Source organism: Martes martes (genome assembly GCF_963455335.1).
Source record: "Martes martes genome assembly, chromosome: 17".
Classification (NCBI taxonomy): Eukaryota; Metazoa; Chordata; class Mammalia; order Carnivora; family Mustelidae; genus Martes; species Martes martes.
In genome coordinates this window covers 46,533,494-46,556,388 of record NC_137905.1, presented here as the reverse complement: position 1 = coordinate 46,556,388, position 22,895 = coordinate 46,533,494, and the positions used below count along the sequence as shown (strand labels likewise).

The following is a 22,895-nucleotide window of genomic DNA, read 5'->3' as shown; positions in this document are numbered from 1 at the left end:
GAGAACCTCTTGAAAATTAATGCAAAATTCCATGTGCATGTGCACTTTCTGAAGCAGAGTTGACAGCATTTGGATTGAGATTTGTGACTCCCCCAGAACAAACCACCGATCTGAAGTTCAAAGAGGGAGCAGCAGATGATGAAGCCAGAGAGGTTACCAGGGGTCAGGCACACAGGGCCTCATAAGCCACACTAAGTAGCTTGAGTTCCTTTATCCTTCAGGTAGCAGGCGGGAGTGGGGAAAGCATGAGGGTAAGGGGCCAGAGGTAAGGGAGATCTGTGAGGATCTGGTGCAATGATCGAGACACTGTGGACCAGAGCAGAGAAATAACTTCCCATTTGCATTGCCGGAATAAGGGACCTAGAGGCCTATTTGCCCCAGCCCATATAGGTGGTGACTACATTTTAAGACAGATTACTCAGAGAGGCCAGCAGAGGGTGCTGTTGCCCAACACGTGGACCAGCAAGGGGACTTTCCAGAGAGATGGGAGGCCCTTCCCCTGTGCTCTACCTGAGTGCAGAGGGAGGCACTCTAGGGTCCCATTTAGCCTAACTAGCCACCAATTTTGGCTCCATCTCACATTCAGATGCCTCATCCCTGATCTCAAAACTAGTCGGCCTTCCTCTTCCTCTTGCAGCCTGTGTTCAATTCATAAGGCTCTGAGGTACTTCCTGTAAGGGATGGGGCTCAACTGGCACTCCTGCGCCCCAGCATTATCCTTTACAAGGGGCTGGGAACACCACATATCCCCCCACCACATATGGGGGAGAGGACACTAGGCTATACGGAGATGCAGACACAAAGTCTTTTAACTTGGCTACTTAAAAAATTGTTCCCTTCTCCAGGAAGACCTCCCCTTACCACAGTCCCTACCCTCAGGCTTTCACAGCTGACCATGTGGTGTCACCATCCGAGGACAAGTCCGTGTTACCTCTGGACTGGAAGACCCATGAGAGCACAGCTCTGGCCTGCCCTGACCATGCTGGATCCCCAGCACTGTCCAGAGAGAGTGAGGCACAGAACAAGTACGTACCACATAGTGGCTGGATAAAGAAGTTCCTGGAATCCCCACTAGCCTGGATCCAGGAGTGCAGGAAGGACCCGTCCTAAGGCCAGCACCCAAAGCCAGGACCAAGGTAGATGGTCCCCATGATGACCCCCAACAGTCCAGCCCTGGGCTCCATCCCATCAGGCCTATCTCACCCTCTGCCTAGGGACCTGCCATGCCTTCTAGTCGCAAATTCCTGGAGATTTGGGGCTGTGAGTGGACCAGAAAGAGCAGGGACCAGAGAACTACTTTAAAATGAACTAGTGGATTTTATACTGAGAGCCCCAGGTTTAAGGGGGGCATCCCCAGCACCAAAAACAGGGCCAGGCAACACAAAACCCCTCAGTAAGTGTTTAATGGATGAGTAAATAACGTCCCCTTTGAAAAGGTCCCATCCCAATTAAAGGCCAACTGCAGTAACACTTCAGGGTTTCAACCCTGCTTCCTTCCTGCTAGGAGGTGCCATGTCATTTATTGAAAGAAAACAAAACAAAGCAAACACATTTCTTAATAAGTGCAGTTTGTTAAAATCCTGTTAAAACATATGGGTCAAGGGGGAGTAAAAATAATCAGAGGATCATTGTAGGAAAAACCTTTAGGTCTGGCACCTGGAAGACCTCTGGAGAGGAGGCGGTGGGAGAAATTTCATGTTCTGAAGGGAAGGAGCCCCCCCACCAACCTCCCCTTCTTCCCTCTCGCCCGTTTAATCCCACCAGAAACTACCAAGACGCCTGGAATAAAAGGTTTCAAGTTCAATAGTCACACTCTCTCCAAATACAAAAAGCAGTTACAATTCAACTCAACACAGAAGCTTGTGTGCAAGGTTACGGGAAACTGAGACATCGTATAAAAAGTTAGGTTAAAGATGATTCTGTGGTTCTGTTTTGTGTGTGTTTTGTTTTGAGGCTGTGGCTCTTCCTCCGTCACCTGAACTCAGCAAAGAAATGGTTATCCTGATGAAATATCAACAGCCACAGTAAAAACAGAGAAATTCTAAAAATTAAAAAAAAAAAAAAAGCATAATTACCAAAAAATATCTGTCACTGCTTCCTCCCTCTGCATTTTACTTTTTAAACTTGTGGGTTTTTGTGGTTTTTTTTTTTTAAGTTTTTGATTTTTTTTTTTTTTTAAATCCTGAAAAGTAGACAGTAAAACAGCTCCTGGAAGAATGTACAACCAACTGCAAGAGGGTCTGGGAAGCTGAGGGGCTGGAGCAGGGCTGGGAGAGGTGGGCAAAAGGGGCCCTCCTTCAGCCACTGTAGCCTCACTGTATGACCAAGGGGCAGGGGAGAGGTCTTTAGTCAAAAAGGAGGCAGGAAGGAGAAAGAAGAGGAAGAGGAGGAAGAAGAAGGTAAGGGGACAAACAGAAAATAAAAGATCATTGTTGCCTGTTTGAATCCAGAAAAAAATGCCCGGCCCTGTGTTGGGGAAGAAGCCCCTCAGAGGGGAGGCAGTGGGCTGAAAGGAGGCAGCCCTGGGATGACCCGTCCCCCAGCACCACAGGACCCAGTGTGGGTAGACGAGGGGGCCGAGGTGGGCGCTGGTGGAGGAAGCCGGCAGGGGCCTCCAGAGCACACTGGCTACTGTGTGCTTGTGCCTCCCTGTGTGTTCCCGGAGTAGCTCCCGTAGTCGTAGTTCCCGTAGTATGGTGGCCACTGGCCCTGGTTCTGATAGTACTGGTTCCACTGCTGGGCATACTGGAGAGAGAAACGAAGAGCACCATGTTGTCCTTACCCAGACCCACATTTGGCTCCTGTCTTGAACCTACTCTCACCCAGGGGAGAGATGAATGCACTGACAATAGCCAACACATGGGCCCCCTGGAGAGATCAAGGTCCCTTGGGAGGATAAGTGACTGACCTGATGTCCCATGGGTGGGAAGTCAGGGACTGAAGCCCAGACCTCCTGGCTTGCCAACCAAATGTCCTTTCAGGTATAGGCAGATACCATATTCAAAACACTGAACAACAGGGAGGAAGGCCTAGCACGAGCCAAGGGGCACGGACACTGGCCATGGTGCTGAAGCAGGATTCAAAGGCCCCTGCTATGCCATTTGCTGGCTTCAGTAGGGAGAAGAGGCTCAGATACTAGCCGCTGAGCAGCCAGTGCAGAACGCTCACTAAATGGAATGGCTACATCAGGTGAATGCCAGTCTGAGACCAGCCCATCTCTGTAGTATGAATAAAGAGGGACCCCAGTCTCAGAAAACACAGCCATGCGGGTCCCCTGGAAGTCTCTTTATGTGCACCCTCCCTCCGCTGCCCCACCCCGAGTCTGGCACCTACCTGCTGATACTGGTTATAGCTGGGCTGAGGGTAGGTCTGTGCAGTGGGGGGCGGCGGTGGGGTGTAGGGAGCTGGGTTGTAGCCGCCATAACTCCCATAGTTGTAGGCAGGCGGTGGTGGTGGCGGCGGTGGTGGGGCTGTGTAGCCCTGGCTGTAACCTCCTTGGTTGTAGGGTGGCTGGCTGTAACTTGGCTGGAAAGTGGGGGGAAAAAACCAGGGTTCAGCTGGGATGGAGGAAGGGCCTTCATAAGCTGTGCACCACAAAGGAACTTCCCTGGGGGAGGTTGTTTGCGGGCTGAGGAAATGGGTCAGCTCTGTGACATGGTGGGACAGGGAAGGAGGCAGGGTTGTGTCTGTTCTGGACTCTACTCCCAGCTCTAAGATTCTAGGGGAGCAAGGCACACAGCCTCTCTTCAAATTCTACTGCTTTTTCCCCTCCCATAAGATGAGAATTACAACAGAACTAGCCCTTCTGATTGCCCTGCGTCTTCAGGAAGCTTGAGTGCACAAGCCACCGGGCACTCCCCAAATGGGGGTAGTTGTTTTGGGAAGGTCTGCTGAGAACAGTAGTAACAATTTCCCAAGTGCTTCCACATGCAGACTGGATCATTAATCCCTCTAATTCCCCCATCAACCCCGTGAGGCAGGTTCCACTAGCCTCATTTTATAGAGAAGGAATCTGAAGCTCAGAGAGGTGAAATTAGTGGACCCAAGTCACACAGTAAAAAGTGGTGGAGCTAGGACTTGACCTCTGGTCTGCCTAGCTCCAGAGTCTTATCCACGAAGCTAAAATACCACCCATCCCTCATAGCAAACCTTGCAAATGAGTTCTACCAACAACTCCATAGTCTTTTATAAAGACAACGGGGTGCAGAGAGGTGCCACTGTTTGTGCAAGGTTATAGAACCCAGACATTGTGGGGTTGGGGTTTGAATCTGTGCCTACCCATCCTGTTCTAGGAAACATTCTGGTTAGACCAGGACTGGGAGCCATTCATCTGTCTCTTGGCAACTGTCCCCAGGCCCGGCATGTGGAAGGCACTCAGGAAACGGCTGTGGACTACTCTGGCTAACAGCGCCTGTGCATTCCAGAGCCTGAGCACCGGCTTTTGGAGAACTGGAACTGAGCCAGGAGCTGCTCCAGAGTGAAGCTCTCAGGACACGGGGCAAGACCTCCCAAGCTCAGGGCGTGGCTCCATATGCTGCCAGTCTAGGCAAAAGGAACTCCAATCAGGTGCTGTCTTGGGGATTGAGGAGAGCCCAGCGACAGCGACTTAAGCAATAAACACTCACAACACATGACTGAAGGGGTGGGAGAATAGGTAGGTTCCCGATTTATCTGGGTCTGGAAGGAACCCCTAGGGTCCACTGCAGTCAAAAGCACTGCCAGGAAGAAGGGCAGGGCTGGAGGAAAGAGTGGAGAGGTGTGGCCAGGACGCCCGCTGCCCATTCCCCCGGCCCACCTCCTCTGGCCTGGGGACGCACACGTGCCTTCTCTCACCTGTGGAGGGCTGTAGCTGCTGACAGTGGGGGTGCTGGTATTGGCGCTTGAGCCGGGGATGTTGCTATTCTTGTTGTAGCTGCTGGCCCCCGGAGGGTTCCGAGCAGGGCTGTAGCTGGGTGGTGGTGGCGGCTGCTGGGGCGGGGGCTGTGGCGGCGGCGGCTGCTGGGGTGGTGGCTGCTGCTGGGGAGCCCGGTTGTAGCTGCCTCGGTTGTTGGAGTTGTTGTTATCCCGGCTGTTGTTACCCCAGCGGTTCTGGTTGTAGCCACCACCTCCGCTGCGGTTGAAGCCTGTGCCAGAGAAGCCAGGGGAGAGGCCCTGTCACTCTGAACTGGCGACCCTCAGGAGCGGGGCTCCACTCTGGGTCTCCCCAGATCCCCAGGCACGTCCCCTGTGCGGCCCTGATAACTTAGTCATCACTGTCTGCTGACAGGCTTGTCTTGCCCGCGGGACTGTGAGCTTGGGACCAGGGCTGCTTGGTTCCTATTGTGTCCCCAGCATCCCAACAGCTGCTGAACGAATTGGAAGAGGTGGTTAGGAAGAAGGCAGGACAGTCCTCTTCACGCTTGGTCAAACGGGTCAGTCTCCCCTGAGCCCTTGAGCATCTATGGCTAGGCCCAGAACCCTGCCCCCTGCCAACTCCCACTGGTCTCTGGACCTCAGCCTAGACACTGGTGTCTCGGGAGGCCTTTCCTTAGTCTGCTCCCTCCCAGCCTGGATCAGGTGTCACCAAGCTCACGCTAACCCAGGGCTTTGCCACTCAGCCCAGAAGCCTTCTGGACGGCCACTACAGGCTGATGTGTCTGTCTGGGTCATGGCTGTGTCCCCAGAACCATCCAGCTCAACACTGAAACTAAGTGAGGCGTGCTGGCTAAATCATGATCATACACTTTGCTTCAGAAACAGCAGAACTTAGTAACAGGCCACTTGGTGCTAACTCTAGCTCTGGATTCAGTCAGGCAAATCTTGGGCAAATTAACTTCTCTCAGCCCACTTCTCTACTTGTTTTAATACCAAACGCCAAAAACAGTCCTAACATCTGTCTTGTGCTAGGTCCTGAGCTGGAAATTAAGACTGGCAGTAAACTCGTTCTGGCCACTCTTAAGCAGCTTACGGTCAGATGGCAGAGAAGATTTGCAAAAACGACACCAGAGTGAGCTGCAAAGGGGCATGGGCTTCAGGGCAGTGGGGGAGTTCCCCTGAGGGCCTACAGTTTGACTCACCACAGTTCTCCGCCAGAACTCAGCCCACAGCCCATAGCAGGTGCTAGGAAAATTCACCTGCTGACACAACGCCCAACCCTGGGTCACAAAGCCCAACCCTGCCCCAGGAGCCAAGAGCAGAGAGAGTGCTGTTTGAGATGTCTCACCTCCTCGGTAGTTGCCTCCTCCGCCGCTGCCGCCCCCTCGGCTCTGGAAGCCTCCTCGGTTGCCCCCTGGTGGGCCTCTGTTGTCATAGCGCTGGAAGCCACCACCACCTCCGCGGCCCCGGAAGCCACCACCACCTCGGTTGTCAAAGCGCTTTTCAGGGGGTGGCCCGGCCTTGCGACCTTCCTCATTATACTGCCTCACCAGCTTGTCGGCCTCTTCCCGCTGCAGCTCAACGAACAGCACCTCATCCAGGAAGTCCCCAACATCCGGCAATGTGAAGTTGGCTGGGAAGAAGACAGGGCCCCAGAGGGAACAGGGAGAGGTCAGTACCTTCCCCCGTCTGGTTCCCTACACTCCCGGGACATTGGCGTGCCAGAAGGGAGATGGCAGAGGGGATAAGTAGTGAGTGACAGAGGCGAGAAAGGGTCTCAGCCGAACAGTGTTCAGGGTTAACAAAGACTCCCCTGTCTCTCTTCTGAGGAAGTGACCTAAGTGCCACCAAATATAAACACTCCCTCCAGCCTCCCCAGGGAGTGGGCCAGGCAGGTGGAAACAGCATCCTTGTTTCTACAGAGCAGCAGACAGAAGCCAGCTCAGTACCGCACCGGTGGGTGCCAGAGGCAGCGCCTATCGGGTCTTTCACTGTCTGCTCCCACATATCCTCTCCCTCATCCTGGCCCAGCCCCACTGAGTCTGAAACCCATGCCCCAAGAGATTTATGGCAGCTCTTCTATTCAGAGCTGCACCAGACAGGAGGTACGAAAGAACGGACAAGATCAACAAAGGAATAAGCCAGGAGCTGGGGAAGGGACTGTGGAAGGTGCTTTCCTCCGGAGGACCACGCTGTGCTATCTCCCTGGGAACCGCTCATCTCCTACCTTTCATTTCAAGGACCGCATGATCTGGGACATCCTTCCCTTCCTCGTCGGTTCGCTTTATTGTCCGGTCTTTTAGGTCCTCATCAGTGGGACAAATTACAATGGCTTTGCGCTGGAAGCCTTCAAACGGTCTCATTTTTCGTCTCTGGGCTGACCCATAAACATTTGTCTAGGGTAGGTAACAGAAGAGGCAAGAGATGGTACATTACGAATTGGGTTTTTTCCTCTATCAGGCATTATGTAGGCCAGGAACAGAAAAGTATGCTAGTTCTCCAAAGCAAAGAAACTCGGGAAACCACTCTTTCTGTGCTTTTAAGATTCTTGAGCCCATCCCCAGAAAACTGACTTGGGAAAGCGGCTGCTGACAGTCACAGGACAAGGGGTTCCCTGCGGTTGCGCTTTAAACTCCTATTTGTTCATGGTATGCCACCTTACAAGCTCCCCCCAATTCTAAAAGTAACACAGGCTCATGGTAAACACTTTAGAGTACAAGGCAGACTAAGAATGTAGAGTAAGAATCCCTTCATCCACTTCCTGCCGGTCCTCCTTCCCCAAAATGACTTGTTCTGAATTTATGTATTTCTAAAAAGATCTGTGTAATTTTTTTTTCTTTTTTAAAGTACTTACTTTGAGACATGATGGGAAAGTTTTAGAGGTACACATGGAAAGTGTTCATGTTAAAATATGGAATGCTTCATGAATCCACGGATCATCCTCACACAGGGGCCATGCTAATCTTCTCTGTCTCGTTCCTATTTTAGTGTATGTGCTGCTGAAGCCAGCACAGATCTGTGTGATTTTTAACACAACTGAAGGGGTGCCCGGGTGGCTCAGTCAGTTGTGTCTGCCTTCGGCTTAGGTCATAGTCCCAGGGTCCTGGGATCAAGCCCCACATAGGCTCTCTGCTCAGCAGGGAGTCTGCTTCTCCCTCTCCCTCTGCCCCTACCTGCCCTCTCCTGCTTGCATTCTCTCTCTCAAATAAATAAAATCTTTAAAAAACAACAAAAAACAAAAAAATAACACAAGTGGAATCAGGCTACATACTGTCCTGAAGGCTTTTTTTTTTTTTAAGATTTTATTTATTTACTTGACAGACAGAGACCACAAATAGGCAGAGAGGCAGGCGAGAGGAGGGGAAGCAGGCTCCCTGCTGAGCAGAGAGCCCGACTCAGGGCTCGATCCCAGGAGCCCGGGATCATGACCCAAGTCAAAGGCAGAGACTTTAACCCACTGAGCCACCCAGGCACCCCCTGAAGACTTTTTTACTTAATGTTTCTCTAATTAATGTTGCCAGTGTTCTCTTTTAATGGCTACATAATATTTACAGAACGGTTGCCATAACTAACTGGCCCTTTCTGACAGTTGTATGTACTCTTGTCGTCAACACCGTGGTTCCTTTATTCCCTCAGTCTTTCTCTAAAGCATCAGCCTCACCACAGGCTTTTAACCAGGAGCTGGGCAAGGCAAGAGTCCGTGCATTTCGCAAGTTAAGTTTTGCTGCTAACGTTTCCCTTCCTCTTGGTGATGTGAAGGTGCGTGCTGGGCTGGTGGCAGCACAAAGCAGCGCTCTAGAACACACAGGACCAAGAGCAGCAGTTGCCAACAGCTTCCTTTTACAGAGTACCTCCTATACGCTGGGCCCTCTGGAACTGGGGCCCAGACCCATGGGACCCCAGAATCAGCCTATACACCCAAACCACCTGGATGCTACTGATAAAGAGAGCAGCCCTAACGCCACTCGGAATTCCCAAACCCGTCTCTGGAGGTGGGACCCAGCCACCTGTATGGGTATCCGACCTATTTAAACTTAGACACTCAACACAACTGGAGTGATGAGGAATATCTGCCTTTGAACAACTCTGAGAGGCTCTGACGGACTGAGGGAGAAGCCACAGCGGGGAACAGCCTGTAAAGGGGCGTGCACACGAGAATATACTGCATGTTGAAGCAACGGCCTGGCAGGGTGCAAAAGCCCCGGGTCAAGTCCTAGTGTGGCTGTTAACTCACTCTGGCCAGTCCTTATAGTTGCTTCACTTGGCAAACAGAGATGAAGAGCCCCCCTGCCAGGGCTGGTGAGGAAGGAGCAGAAAAGGATGACAGAGCAACAGTCCCCACGCAAGGAAGTCCTTGAGCGGGGGTTCTGAGGCGGCCTCCAGCACAGGAGCCGTCCTGACGCAGGCAGTGCGTGCGTGCGTGCGTGTGTAGGGGTTGCCCGGCACACCCCAGCTCGCAGGCAGTGTGTGTGTGTGTTTAGGGGTGGCTTGGCACACCCCAGCTCTAATCTGACTTGCTCAGGTCCCACCCATGTGGCCCTGGGTGAACAGTGCCACTCAGCGTACTTGTCCGTAAAATCAACATACTGTGCATTTAATGAGTCTCAAGTCCTTAAAAGGGAGACAGCATGAATGTCAGACGCTCACCATTAAGACAGCAGGATTCATGTGTGTAAAAGCCCTTGGTTAGCCCAGGGCCTGGCTCACAGCCAGCAGTCAACAACTGGGAGCCACTGTTGTTATGGCCGTTACCGGGGAGGGACATGTGCCGTGGTTAGCCTCACTGTAAAGCAGATGTGAAGAAATCCACACCTGGGGAAGACCAAGCTATAGCGAGTTCCCATCAGAAAGGGACGGGGGTGCCTGGGTGGCTGTTGGTTAAGCGTCTGACTCTTGGTTTTGGCTGAGGTCGTGATCTCAGGGTTTTAAGATTTAGCCCCGAGTTAGGCTCTGTGCTCAGCCTGGAGTCCATCTGAGAGTCTCTCTCTCCCTCTCTCTCCTCCTGCTCACACTCTAAATAAATAAATAAATAAAATCTTCAAAAAAAAGGAAGAAGGCGGCAGGGACAATGAGACAGGGTAGAGCAAATACGGGCTCTGGGGAGGAAGCCTGGGGCTGAAATCCCAGCGGTGCCTTCTGCTACTTGTGAGACTGCAGACAAGTCACCTAATTAGCCCACGTCTCAAATTTCTTCATCTGAAAGACAGGGATCGGATCACCCACTTTCTGGCTCTGGCGAGGATTTGCAGATGTGAAAATGTCTGGCATGTGGCGGGGACGAGGGGGGGAAGTTCCAAGTCAACACGCACAGGGTGGATCTGAAAATAGGGCCAACAGGACTGACACTGTCCCAGGAGAGACTTCCCAATGGAAAGGATAAAGGAAAGTTAAATTCGAAGACAAGACAAGTCACAATAGATCCTCTCCCAAGACACGGAACAGGAAGCTGGGCTGTGGGTCAGCCAGAGGCCAGGGACCCCAGTGCACATCTGCTGGAAGATCTGGGTGGTGGGTGCAGCTGTTCTCTAAACCAATCAGACCCCTGGTTCTGACACACACCAGGTGGGGATATTCCTCCCCTGTTCCCCGGGGAAAATGTCCCATCCTTCAGGGACAGGGAGGAGGACCGTGTATGCCGCAAGCACACACCCATGCCATGAGGACTGGCCCAATGGAGAGGCCTCGGACTACAAATGGTTAAGAGGCACATCAGGTTACAGAGGAAAAGTCCCTCTCCCCACTGCTCTTCCTGGACTCATTCCTAAAAGCAAAGCAGAAGGTGGCATCTGATCATAGCAAGATAGAATTTGGCCTCCTCTCGCTAAATAATGAGGTTTTCTCCTGGCACAAAAGTCAGAGTGACTGTAGCCCTAAACCAGTCTGTGGACAACCCATTCCATGGTTCTCGCCTGGAAGAAGTGATCCTATTTTCACTGCCTTGAACCCCAAGGACAGAGATAAACACCTCCTGGAGGCTTTCCAAGGGGCAGACCTGCCCTGTCAAGGTGCAGAGGAGGGGGCAGACAGAAGCAATGCTTTCAAGAATGCTAGTCCCTGCAGCTTCATGGGGTTGGGGGAGACGGAGTAGAGCAGCCTGGGCTCCAATAACAGGCAGCCTCTGTCCTGGGAAGTGGCTAGACTCTGAGGGATGGCTCCTCAGACACTCTGGAATGGAGGTGCTGAGAACACACTTGGCGAGTGTTTTTAAGACTGCCTTTCCCTCCCCGTATTCCTGGGCTGGGGGAAAGGAAGAAGAGTGTCTGAACCAGGCCAGCAGAAATGCAAATGCTTGGCTTCCTGGAGAAAAGGGAGTTCGCTGCTCAAGGCTGTTGCTACAGCAAACACAGTGAGGTCAGAGCCCGTAGGTCGGCCCAGCACTGCTCTGGTCACTGGGGGCTGCTGGTGGCTGTTGCTAGGAGGCCAGCACAACAGCTAGGTCAGCTTTTCCAGCTGTGTGGGATCCCTCTGCCGAGCTCCTGCTTCTCCCAGTCCCACCCTGCTTGAAGATGCTGACTCTAAAAAGGTCTGGGGTTGTCTGTGTTCCTTGGCTTCCTGACTATCCCCAGTCCCTAGCAATGTGCACCAAAGGACAGGAGTTGGGTTTCTCCAAGAAGCTATGTGGGTAGTTCTGGTGTGTGATGGTCCTCGGGACTGAAGGAGAAAAACAGTAGGCTGCTCCCAGCCTGAGTTCTCTGAGAGTCCCACTGTCCCCTGCCCAGAGCTCAACAGGGTCAAGCTGGTGGGGAGAGAAACCTGGCTGGACCCCAGAGGAACACATTTAAAGCCAATGACAAAAGAGCTCACTCTGGACGAGGAGCGAGGTAAACCCAGTGGAAGGAACCACACGTGCAGCAAGAGAACTAGCTGGAGTGTCAACAGTGGGACAGGCCGAGGCTCTGGGGGTGGGGAAGGTGAAGAGAAACACCTCCCCCTCCATTGCCTGCCAACAAGACGCGGTTTACTCTGTACCTCTACTCTTGGCTCTAGGTTTCTGTCTCATGCAAAGGCATGACACTCGTCAACAGGGACCCAAAGCAGGACAAGAACCACACGTTCTGCAGACTGAGGCAGGGCTGGCAACACTGTCGTATCCAGCCCTGCTTCTCATTACTGCCTGGCCTGCTCTGGGCTGTTAGAGCTCGAAAGGGAACTCCTAGCCTGCCGTCCCAACTCTGGGGGTGGTTTGGGGCCCTCACAGAGGGCCCTGCAGAGGCCTTCTCAAAGCCTCCAGGACAGCTCCTGCTCCTGTCCTGTCTCGAAGCCTGTAGTAGGCCAGGGGCAGTCCAGGCAGCACCTCATTCCAGAGGCTTTCCATGGATAAGCAAGAAACCCAAAGAGCACTTGAAGTGATGCAACCTCCTACTTCTCTGTTCCCCTTTCTCTTCAGCCTTTCACCAGTCAGGCGAAGTGAGCCCTGTTCCTCCCTGATGAAAACATGACCACGGTTCACCACCGCCCTCAGGACAAAGTCTCAATTCCTTTTATCATCGTCCATGTCTTGGCCAGGCACCCCACCTCCAGAAAGCTTTCCTAATTTTCCACCACGGCCCCCACCATTCTTGGCTGTGACTTTCTGGGAAGTCAGCAGAGGCCTGTTCTACCAGTAAACCAACTGCGAACTTCAAATAGGCTCCCTTCCCAGATGAGGCCTCAGCTTCCCCTCTGGTCCACTCTGCTCCTTGCCCTCCTCAGATGTCCCACAGCTGTAACACCCCCATGATCTCAAGAGGACTCAAGTCATCGTGAAATGTAGTCCAGGCCCCTACACACCTAAGAGCCTGTGCTCAGTGAGACATATCCTGGGAGAGGGGCCGGGATCCTGGATGAAGGCAGAATCCCGGCTCATACAGCCTCTTTTTCCTTCTCACTCAAAGATGAGCATTTCTGAGGCCAACCTACACAGGAGGGCCAAATGCAGGGAGGTCTGACCACTCAGGAAAAATCAGAGGAAAAAGGGAGCAGAGAGACCTGAGCTGAGACCCTGGGACTGCAGGATCTTTGCCTGACGTACTGTCTCTGTTTTGGGAGTTCTATCTAGCTCAGGAGACAGCTATGCATCAACCTACCCCTTATCACCGTTGAAGGTGGTGGAGTGGAAAGTGCCGGCATCTGGCCGGGGGTCTGCTCTGAATCTTACATCCTACCTCCAGGCTTTTCTGGAACCCACTTTTGGGGCTTAACACAAAAGAGGTCAAACCACTGGCCTTAGACCTCATCCTGGGCCTGAATAACCTATAGCTTCAGGCTCCAAGTCAATCCTCCAATCTATGGTTAATCCGAGAACCCCCCTCCCCCTCCTTCAGAGTTTAAGTTATTTGCCTCCCTGTTGGCTTGGGTCACTGGGCCTGACAAGCAGGTCCCTCCACCAGGAGACCAGCAGCCCTAAAGAGCACAGGGGCACCCACTACAGCCCTGGACCCTTTCCCCGAATAAGCCAGCACAAGCTGAGAAGGCCAACAAGTGAGTCTTCACAGAGCTCAGCTGTTCCGTGCCTGGCTGATAGGCTGGGGGCCTGACTTCTAGGGATAGCCCACTTAGAGATGCTGAACACAGATGTTAAGACCATCTATCCCTAGGACTATAATCCTTCTCCACCGGGCCACATATTTGAAATGGGTTTCACAGATCATTTAACCAGCAAACTGGGGGCAGAGAAGGTAGGTATCTAAGTTATCTAAGTGTCTAAGTATCTAAGGTATCTTGGTATCTAAGCAAGGAAACCTCAGAGTATGAAAACACTACTGCTCTCTACTTTTCAGGACCCAGAGTCCCACTGAGACCAAGTCGGACTCTAATTTCAAAATGCCCTGAATGGGGCAAAGAGAAGCTTATTTAAAAGACAAAGTCTCTGGGATGCCTGGGGCTGGCTCAGTTGGTAGAGCTCACGATTCTCGATCATGGGGTTAGAAGTTTGAGCCCCACATTGGATACAGAGATTAATAATATCTTTATTTTTTTTTTAAGATTTTATTTATTGGAGAGAGAGAGAGAGAGAGAGAGAAAGCACGCATGCACACACGCATAAGCAGGAGGCACAGTGGGAGAGGGAGAAAGAAGCAGGCTCCCACTTAAGCAGGGAACCTGATGTGGAACTTGATCCCAGAACCCTGGGATCATGACCTAAGCTGAAGGCAGATGCTTAGTTGAGCCACCCAGGCGCCCCAAGAATAAAATCTTTAAAAAAAAAGAAAGAAAGAAAAATTCTAAAAAGTTTTTTAAAGGGGGAGGTTGGCTGTATGCATCATGAATGGGGCTGTGCTGCGGCAATAACCCTGGGTGGCTCTTAGACTATCTTGTGCTTAACTATGGGTTTTTTTTTTTAGTTAGTTCAGTGAGTTATCTTTTTTTTTTAAAGAGTTTATTTATTTATTTGACAGAGATCACAAGCAGGCAGAAAGAGAGAGGGGAAAGCAGGCTCCCCGCTGAGCAGAGAGCCCGATGTGGGGCTCGATCCCAGGACCCCGAGATCATGACCCGAGGCAAAGGCAGAGGCTTTAACCCACTGAGCCATCCAGGCGCCCCTCAGTGAGTTATCTTTATCAAAGTTTAGTATTATAAGATCACATCCTGTGTTCTTTACAAATTCGAGTCTTCAGGGCTCAATCCTATGACTGGAGCATTGCTCACTGGATGAAAATACACCTTTTCAGGTCCACTAGCCCATCTCACATCTCCGCCATTACATAAGGATGCCAAAAGCATGGTGCAGCCTCAGTCAATGTTTAGTTTTTGTAGCATGCTGTTTCATCAACAGGCCACACATTTCCACTCTCAACACTTAACTGCTTGGCAAGATCCTTTAAGTTGTCCAACTATCACCAGCTAATAGCTTTTTTCTTTTTGTCTTTAAGGACTAATTTCTTCTTGGGGCACCTGGGTGGCTCAGTTCGTTAAGCGTTCGACTTGGCATCAGTTCAGTTCATGATCTCAGAGTCATGAGATCAATCGCCACATCGCATTGTGCTCGGCACTCGGAGGGGAGTTGGCTTCTCTCTCTCTTCCTCCCTCTACCCCTCTCCCAACTCATGTGCCTCCTCTCTCTGTAAGAAATAAAAAAAACTTAAAAAAAATCATTAAGAAAGAAAAGAACTAGGGGCGCCTGGATGGCTCAGTTGTTAGGTGTCTGCCTTCAGCTCGGGTCATGATCCCAGGGTCCTGGGATCGAGCCCCACATCAGGTTCCCTGCTCGGCGGGAGGCCTTCTTCTCCCTTTCCCACTCCCCGTTTGTGTTCCCTCTCTCGCTGTCTCTGTCAAATAAATAAATAAAATCTTAAAAAAAAAAAAAAGAATTAGTGTCTTATTATGCACTCTTTTAAATGTTGACTATGAGGCCTCATTTGTTCCACTATAAACGGCAGCTTACTGGTTTATTACGAAAAGGATGTAACTCAGGAACAGCCACATGGAAAAGCAGCTTCGGGGAACATACACAGAAGGGGCACAGAGATCCCGTGCTCTCTGAGCGCACCACTCTTCCCCAGTCTCCACTGTCTACCAGTCTGGGAGCTCCTGCTCAACTGTTTTGTATAAGATGCTCACTCCTATGCGAAGCCAACTTGGTTCCCTGGTTTCCAACCACCTTTCTGACAAGCCTGCCACCACCACCAGCTCTGCCCTCACGGAACTCTGAACTCAAGGGAGCCGTGGGCTACTCACACAGAAGACACGCTGGTAAGGCTTCCAGGATGGGGGTGCCACAGCTCACACATCTGCACTCAGATTTTTAAGAGAGCACAAGGGCAAGGCTAAGGGGAGCAGAGACTTATTCACAGATCCCCCATTATGGGGTCAGCTACATGAGAAAGCCTTCGGGGTAATGTCCAGAATGATGTCTCACAGGCAGTAAACATGAGGAACTCGTTACTCTGAGACAGGAATCCGTCCTTAACCATGTTTGGGTCACTCACCCTTTTGAGAATACTGAAAACCACGGATGATCTACCTATCCTAACTCAAAACCGCCCAGTGGTTTGGTTTGGTTTTTTTTTTTTTTTTTTTAAAGGATGTATCTGTGCCTGCATACAAAATTCTGGTTAATTTCAAAGGTTCTCAGGTCACCTGATGCTAACAGCCTTCCTCTTAACTGGTATACAATATGTGACTTAGATATGTACCGGACAGTCATAAAAACATGCTAACAGAAGCTGGGACGTACCTGTTTCATAGAATAATTAACAACAATCTCCAGCTACGATACGCCAGACCGTGTGTTATGAGCGCACCATGATGATCTCCCTCTTACAGACCAGGAGACTGAGATTTCGAGGATGAGGTCAGCTGCCCACAGGCATGCAGCTAGGAAGTGGCAGAGCTCGGACTCAAGCCCAGGTTTGTCCAGCTCAGAAATACATGTCCCTCCCATCTCACTAAATAGCTCTCACCTGATGATGTTCTTTTGGGCTGCTGAGAGCCTGAGTTACATCTGGATCATGGCCCCAGACCCCACCCACCGACTGGACTCAAAGAACTATGCCAAGAGTCTGGGACCATGTCATCATGTATGGCTGACCATACATGATGATCAGCACTGCAGTCTGAGTATTTTGGGGAAAAAAAATAAAAGTACCAGGCACCCAACAGGCCCCTTTCCTTTCCTGGGGCATGACGGTCACCAGCAAGTACCTGATCTAGGATATAGTTGCGTTTCTTGCGGGCGGCGATCTGGATGAGGCGGTTGAGGCACTGGGTGGCCTGCTGGATGAGGACATCCCAGCGGCCAGCATAGTTTCGCTGCCGGCGTAGGCCCATCACCTGTGGGCAGAGGGTGGTGAAGGGGTGGGTGGTCCTGGCTGCAGGGCAGCACTGGAGCTGGGGGGGGGGGTATATATGTAGAGACCAGGGGCCATCCTTACCCGCATTTTATCCATGATGGCATTGGTACCCAGAATGTTGTACTTCTTGGAGGGGTTGGAGGCTGCATGTTTGATGGCCCACGTGGTCTTACCGGCAGCAGGCAGGCCCACCATCATCAAAATCTACAAGAATGGGACAAAGAGGGACACTGAAGCAGTAGCAGTGGGTGGCATGGAGGCCTGGCACCACCCTCACTCACTGGTAACCTCAAGGGTAACCCAACCTCATGGCTGCCTCCGGAAAACAGCAGCAGTAACTGCGTCTACACAGTGCTGTTGTTGGGATTCAAAGACATGAGGGCTGTCAGACTCTTAACAGATGGCCTTGCACAGGGCGAGCACAAAATCAAGCGCTGTTCTTGTGAATATTTATACTTTGGTTCAGGCAGGATTAAGCGGCTTCTGACAGGGAAAACCCCGGACAGGGTCACGCACTGAAAATGGTGCACGTAGCAGCCAGGAGAAGTGGTACAACCCTTGGAGGCCGAGAAGGGGACAGACTATACGCATGAAGACAAGCATGGTATTTTAGTACATTCAGAATCTGGCAAACATTAGATACAACCTAAATACCCACCAAGAGGGCAGCAATTCGTTTGTCAGGGCATTAAAAATGGTTTTAAAAAGAGGATTTCATGTAGTTGGCTAAAGCTCACAAAATAATGTTGAGTGAAAAGGGCAGATGTCAAAATGCTTATACTTTATCATCTCAAATTATAAGTGTGTGTGTATAAAACAGGCACCCAGCACAGCAAAAAGGATAGACAGCCTAAGCTCGAAAACTTTATTGGTGAACTTATTTGCAGATAGTGGAATCATGAGAAATTAACTTTCATGTTTAGTTTTTTAGGAATAAGCATAAAAATCACTTCTGTATCTGAAAAACCATCATTTTGAGAGCAAAGCTCCCTGGTAGAGCTTCTGCAGCCAAATCACCCCCAAGATCTCGTCCTTTTTGTTCATCAGACGGTCTTGGCCTCCCTGAAGGAGCCATGTGGAAGAAGCCACATGAAACTTTCTTTGGGAACCTTTCCAAGACTTAGGTCTCTCACCTCAGCCTCTCCCTCCTCCGCGCAAGCCACACCGTGGCTCCCCTCTCCTCTCTCTCCCAGCCCTGGGAAGCCTAGAGGAAGCGGTCCCCCACCCAACCCCAAGCTATGCTCTCACGACCTGGCTGCAGTGCCTCCCCTCTGCCTTGGCACCAACGTGGCTCTGGAGAGGTGGCCTCCAATGCGGTCTTCCAGGCCCACTCACCTCACACTCTGCCTTGCTCTTTGGTCCAACGGTGCCCCGGGTCCGCTCACTCAGGGGAAGGTGCTGGATAAAGGTGAAGCCTGGGAGGACGGAACAGTAGGGCTCTGCCCGCTGCCCGAAGTTGAACTCCACCGCACAATTCTTCACCAGGACATGAGGGTAGAGGGCCTGACCGCCCAAGGCTTCCTTCTGGATCCGGAAGGCAATGCCCATCCACTTCCCATTCTTGGTGAAGGAGAGCTCCACATCATTTCCACATTCAAAGTCCTAGGAGAAAGAGCCAAAGGAAGATAACTGCCAACGCTCAGCTTTAGACATTGAGAAGCAAAGCTAGGAGGGAGCGGATGCGGGGAGTGGAAATACAGCCGCCATCCCACATTTAAGTGTCCCCCTCTACTCCCCACCAGAAGATACATGAGGCGGCGCCAGGGAACAGCTGAGAAGGTGCGGCCAAAGCCCTCCTTGCCCCCAAACCCCAAAGCTGGGGGATGTGACACGTGTCATTTTAGGAAGCTCCAAGTCTTGTGCCTAAGCCAAATATTGACAGAAAAGGCGATTCCGTCTGTCCTCAAGCCCAGCAAGAGTAGTGTGCAAAGAGAACAGATGGCAAGAAAGCCACAGCAGGGCTTCTCGAGTGAAGCCCAGCTCTACAAATGCTTTCATCCGTTTGTTTAACACGTGTTCCGCAGCTCCTGCTCTTTCCGGGGCACAGATCTGTTGGTGATCCAGGCCTGATGGAGCACGGGGCCTGGTGGGGCATCAGACAAGGACACTATCCTAATTTGGTAAGAGCACCTACCCAGGAGCAAGATTCTCTGAGGAGGGGACCTGCAAGCCAAGTCCTGAACAATACATGGAAATGAGCCAGGTCTGTGGGGGGAGGAAAGAGTCCTACAGAGCAGTGTTGTTTGTGTACAAATCTGATGGGGAGAGAACAAAGCGTCAGCCTGGCTGAAGCACACAAGATGAGGAAGAAGGAACTTCAGGTGTGGCGGGAGAGCCAGGCGTGCTTGTCCATTCAAACCCCACCGAGTTCCTACAGAGCAGCTGGAGCTCAGTGGTTAAGACCGTCTGGGAAGGGGGCGCCTGGGTGGCTCAGTGGGTTAAGCCTCTGCCTTCGTCTCAGGTCATGATCCCAGGGTTCTGGAATGGAGCCCCGCATCGGGCTCTCTGCTCAGCAGGGAACCTGCTTCCTCCTCTCTCTCTGCCTGCCTCTCTGCCTACTTGTGATCTTTGTCTGTCAAATAAGTAAATAAAATCTTTAAAAAAAAGAAAAAAAAAAAAGACTGTCTGGGAAGGCAGACTGCTTCAGCTCTGCTACTTACTAACCATGTGACCTTGGGGTTCATCTACAGTTTCCTTATCACACAAAGGGGGCCATGACAAGACTATGCTGCAAACAGGACTAAGTGGGTTAGTGGGACTGATGAGTCCGAGCTGCCAAGCACCATGGGGAGACATGGTCCCCATCCTCTGCGTTGTGAGGGGCTCTCTGTCACCTCGGGAGTTTGGACTCCATGCTGACAGCAGAGCAGAGCCCCTGACTTGTTTCGAACAGGGGAGGGGCTTGGCCAAAGCCGCTTCAGGAAGATCACTCTGGGTGCAAAGCAAAGGTTTACATTTAAGGGAGACTCAAAACGTGGGATCAGATGGCAGTCTGAAGCAAAGCACAAGGTCAGGTTCCCGATAAAAGTACAAGACCTGGTATTCTTTTCCTCTGGAGTGGGGAGACCACCTTGGAACCTGTCCTTTAAGAAGTGGCGAGAATCCCTTTCTCTAAGCAGCTTCCTCACCAGTGTCCTCAGTGCTCACAGGACACAGCTCGATATGGTCCTTATCTGTTCATCTCTAAATGCCCGCAGAGGTCAAGATCACGCAGGGCAGACACCCAAACATCTGGCAAAGGGACTCCTGCCCAATCCCTGTAGCAGGATCCCCACCATACCTTCTCATGTGAGCAAGAGTGGCCGAGGTCACCTTTGCTCTCACATGGAGATGAGCATCCCGGGGGTCAGTCTTCCTTACGGCCACCAGCCTCACTCGGGGAGCTTACTATATTGTACAGAAACCAGCACCCTCAACTGACAAATCCACCACCCATGGGGCCATCTGTCCAAGAAGCGAGGGTGGTCCTGTTAGTCCTGCTAAAACACCCTGGTGCCGGTCCAGGGTCTCAAATCTCAAAGTCATCATGCCCGGTGTTATCCTCGGTCGTCCGCAAGGCTCCAAGCACAATATTCCTTATGGTCTGCTGAAATGGGTTCTACTGTTCTCGCTGCCTGACAGCCATTGTGTCCTCTTCTGTGAAAGTTGAAAACTTGGGATCTAACACAAATGGGCTCTCCCTGGCTTCCCTTGGGCTCCTAGTCTTCACACCTCCTCCAACCCATTACCCCAAGCCTTCTAAAAAGTTATGGCACCCTTTGAAAAAAGGAAACTGTGCATGGGATCTTAAAAACAGAAGGAGCGGGGTTCCTGGCTGAATGATCTAGTTGCAGCAGGAGTCAAGGCCTATAGTTACACACTAGCACACGCTCACAGCGCCTCATGCTCCGATGGGACAGAGTCTAGGGGATGCTGCCATACACTGAGGACGTGTTAAGGTGCCACAGCCTCTCTGGAGCGCAGTCTTGGTGGCAGCAACTGAAACTTAAAAATACACCTCTGATGGTGCCTGGGTGGCTCAGTCGTTAAGCGGCTGCCTTCGACTCAGGTCATGATCCCAGGGTCCTGAGACCGAGTCCCACATCAGGCTCCCCACTCTGCGGGAAGCCCCGCTTTCCTTCTCCCACTCCCCCTGCTTGTGTTCCCTCTCTTGCTGTGTCTCTGTCAAATAAATAAATAAAATCTTAAAAAAACAAAAAAAACCCACCTCGGACCTAGAAATTCCACTTTCAGTAATAAACACTACAGGTAGATTCCCACAAGAATGCAAAGATGGATGTGGTGCCAATCACTTAGCCCAGCACTGCCAACTGTGCTCCAATGGGGAAGGGGGAGACCCAGGAGATCCAAGTGTGGAAACACAAAAAGAACCCCAGGATACTGTGGAACATGGGGACAGGACAAGCCGTCACTGCAGCATCGACTACCCCAGCAGACCGCTTCCCGGGCCATCGACAGGAGATCGGCTAAATGAACGCCAGGTAAACTGATGCCTGCATCAGAATACGAGGCAGCCACCAGATGAAAAGGGGAGACACTAAGCAAATGTCCACTAACAGAGAACTGAACATATGAACACAGTAGGTGCACACGACTGCAGACGATGTGCAAGAACAGCAAAAATCTCTAAGATAAATAATTAAGCAAAAACCAACGTGAAACAACACAGGTGCTGTGCTACCTCTTCTGTAAAAGAAGGGAGATGACCATCATCTTTCTTGTATTTGGATGAAGAAATCCTGAGGACCGGGGGTTCCTGTGTGGTGGGAGCGTATGTGACCACGTGTGGAGGGGGAAGGCCTAAAGGAGACTTTGCACTGCGCATCTCCTGACATTATCTCTCTTGATATCTTTGGAAACCAGATGAATTCCTTAACTATTCAGAAATGTTTTTAACTGAACTAAATCTACATTATTTGTGTGAAGAAGACAGCCAAGATTGACTGTTAAATGGGAAATTAAAATATAAGGTTTAGAGCAGTTTGTAGAGCATAAATGTGGTGAGTTTTTGGTTAAGAAAACATGTTTTTTATTAAAAAGATAATGAGGTCATGAAAGACAAGAGAAGGCTGGGAAACTATTTCACACTAAAGAGCCCTGACAAGAGAATGCAATCCATGACCCTGGACCAGAACAAAATTGCTCTAAAGGATACTGCTGGGACAACTGACAAAATTTAAATGTGACTGTGGAGGAGATAATAGTATTAAATCAATGTTAAATTCGATAACTGTGCTGTGGTTAGGACTGCAGCTTTATTTTTACAAAATGCAGGCTGAAGGACTAAAAACCAAAAAAAAACATGATGTAGGCACCCTACTCTCCAGTGGACTAGATACCAATCAGACACAGATACCTCTATGGTTGAGAAATTGTAAAAGCAAATTGGCAATTGTTAGAATGTGGGCAAGACTGAGGTTTCTTAAGGCTTTTGAGTTTGAAATCATCTTCCAGTGAGAGTGAAGGGGAAAAAAGAGTCCATGGGTACAAACAAGGGTGGGGGAGAAGAACAAGACCAAGAGGAAGCACCCGGGTAAGCCACCTCGCGTGAGGTCTCATGGCACACTTGACGACATCTAGAGCTCCTAATGGTAACAGTGTTAAGTAGTATTTACTGAGCACTTACTCTGCTCCAGGCATTGTTAGAAGTGTTCTAATGGACTGGCTTAATAGCCCAACACCCAACTCAGCAGACTCTCATAGAGAGCATGCTGAAATACGGGGGTGGGGGGTGCGGGAGGGGGGCTGCCCAGTGCTGTGAGTGGACAAGTAGGAGGTGGGTCCGGGGAGGCTGGCCCCAGAGCCACAGCCATTGTGTACAGCACCGTCAAGTGTCAATCACTGTTCTCAGGGACTGAAGTTGGACCGTAGACGGCCATCCTTTATCTTGTTCTGTTCAGCATCCACCCCTGCCCTTCTAGAAGACACTGCACTATAGGAAGCCTGGCTCAAGCAGTGTGATGTGAAGGAAGGGAGATGTTTTGGGAAGAGAGGGTGCCACAGTGGGGCGAGAGCCAACAGCACTGCCTTAAAGAGAGCAGAAAGGCTATTCCAAACAAGGAGGAAAGAAATTCCTGGGTGTGTTTAGAAAATATCCCTCTGGTATCTAGGACTGAAGGAAGGCTGCACACACGTGACAATCCCAAACCTTTCCAAGGTGCCATGTGACAGCTTCGCACAAAAGACCAAAGAGGGTAGAATGGCAGAATCTTGCCCAAAATGAGGACCAACATTTCCATCTGATAGACAAAGAGCTGTGGCAAAAGCTGC

The 22,895-nt window shown here is 51.0% G+C and overlaps 1 protein-coding gene across 5 annotated transcripts in view; it reads right to left on the bottom strand.

Moving 5' to 3' along the window:
* Positions 1-1,551: 1,551 nt before the first annotated feature.
* The window catches only part of HNRNPUL1 (heterogeneous nuclear ribonucleoprotein U like 1), a 36,939-nt gene continuing 15,595 nt past the window's right edge, over positions 1,552-22,895 (bottom strand). For all 5 annotated transcript variants that reach the window (XM_080828980.1, XM_080828981.1, XM_080828977.1 and 2 more), the window contains exons 8-15: positions 17,961-18,227; positions 16,707-16,829; positions 16,477-16,605; positions 7,082-7,250; positions 6,203-6,487; positions 4,834-5,123; positions 3,334-3,525; positions 1,552-2,745 (exon numbers count right to left, since the gene is read on the bottom strand). In XM_080828980.1, coding sequence (XP_080685106.1) covers positions 2,629-2,745; positions 3,334-3,525; positions 4,834-5,123; positions 6,203-6,487; positions 7,082-7,250; positions 16,477-16,605; positions 16,707-16,829; positions 17,961-18,227 — 1,572 coding nt within the window. In that variant the 3' untranslated portion in view covers positions 1,552-2,628. The remainder of the gene's footprint in view (positions 2,746-3,333; positions 3,526-4,833; positions 5,124-6,202; positions 6,488-7,081; positions 7,251-16,476; positions 16,606-16,706; positions 16,830-17,960; positions 18,228-22,895) is intronic.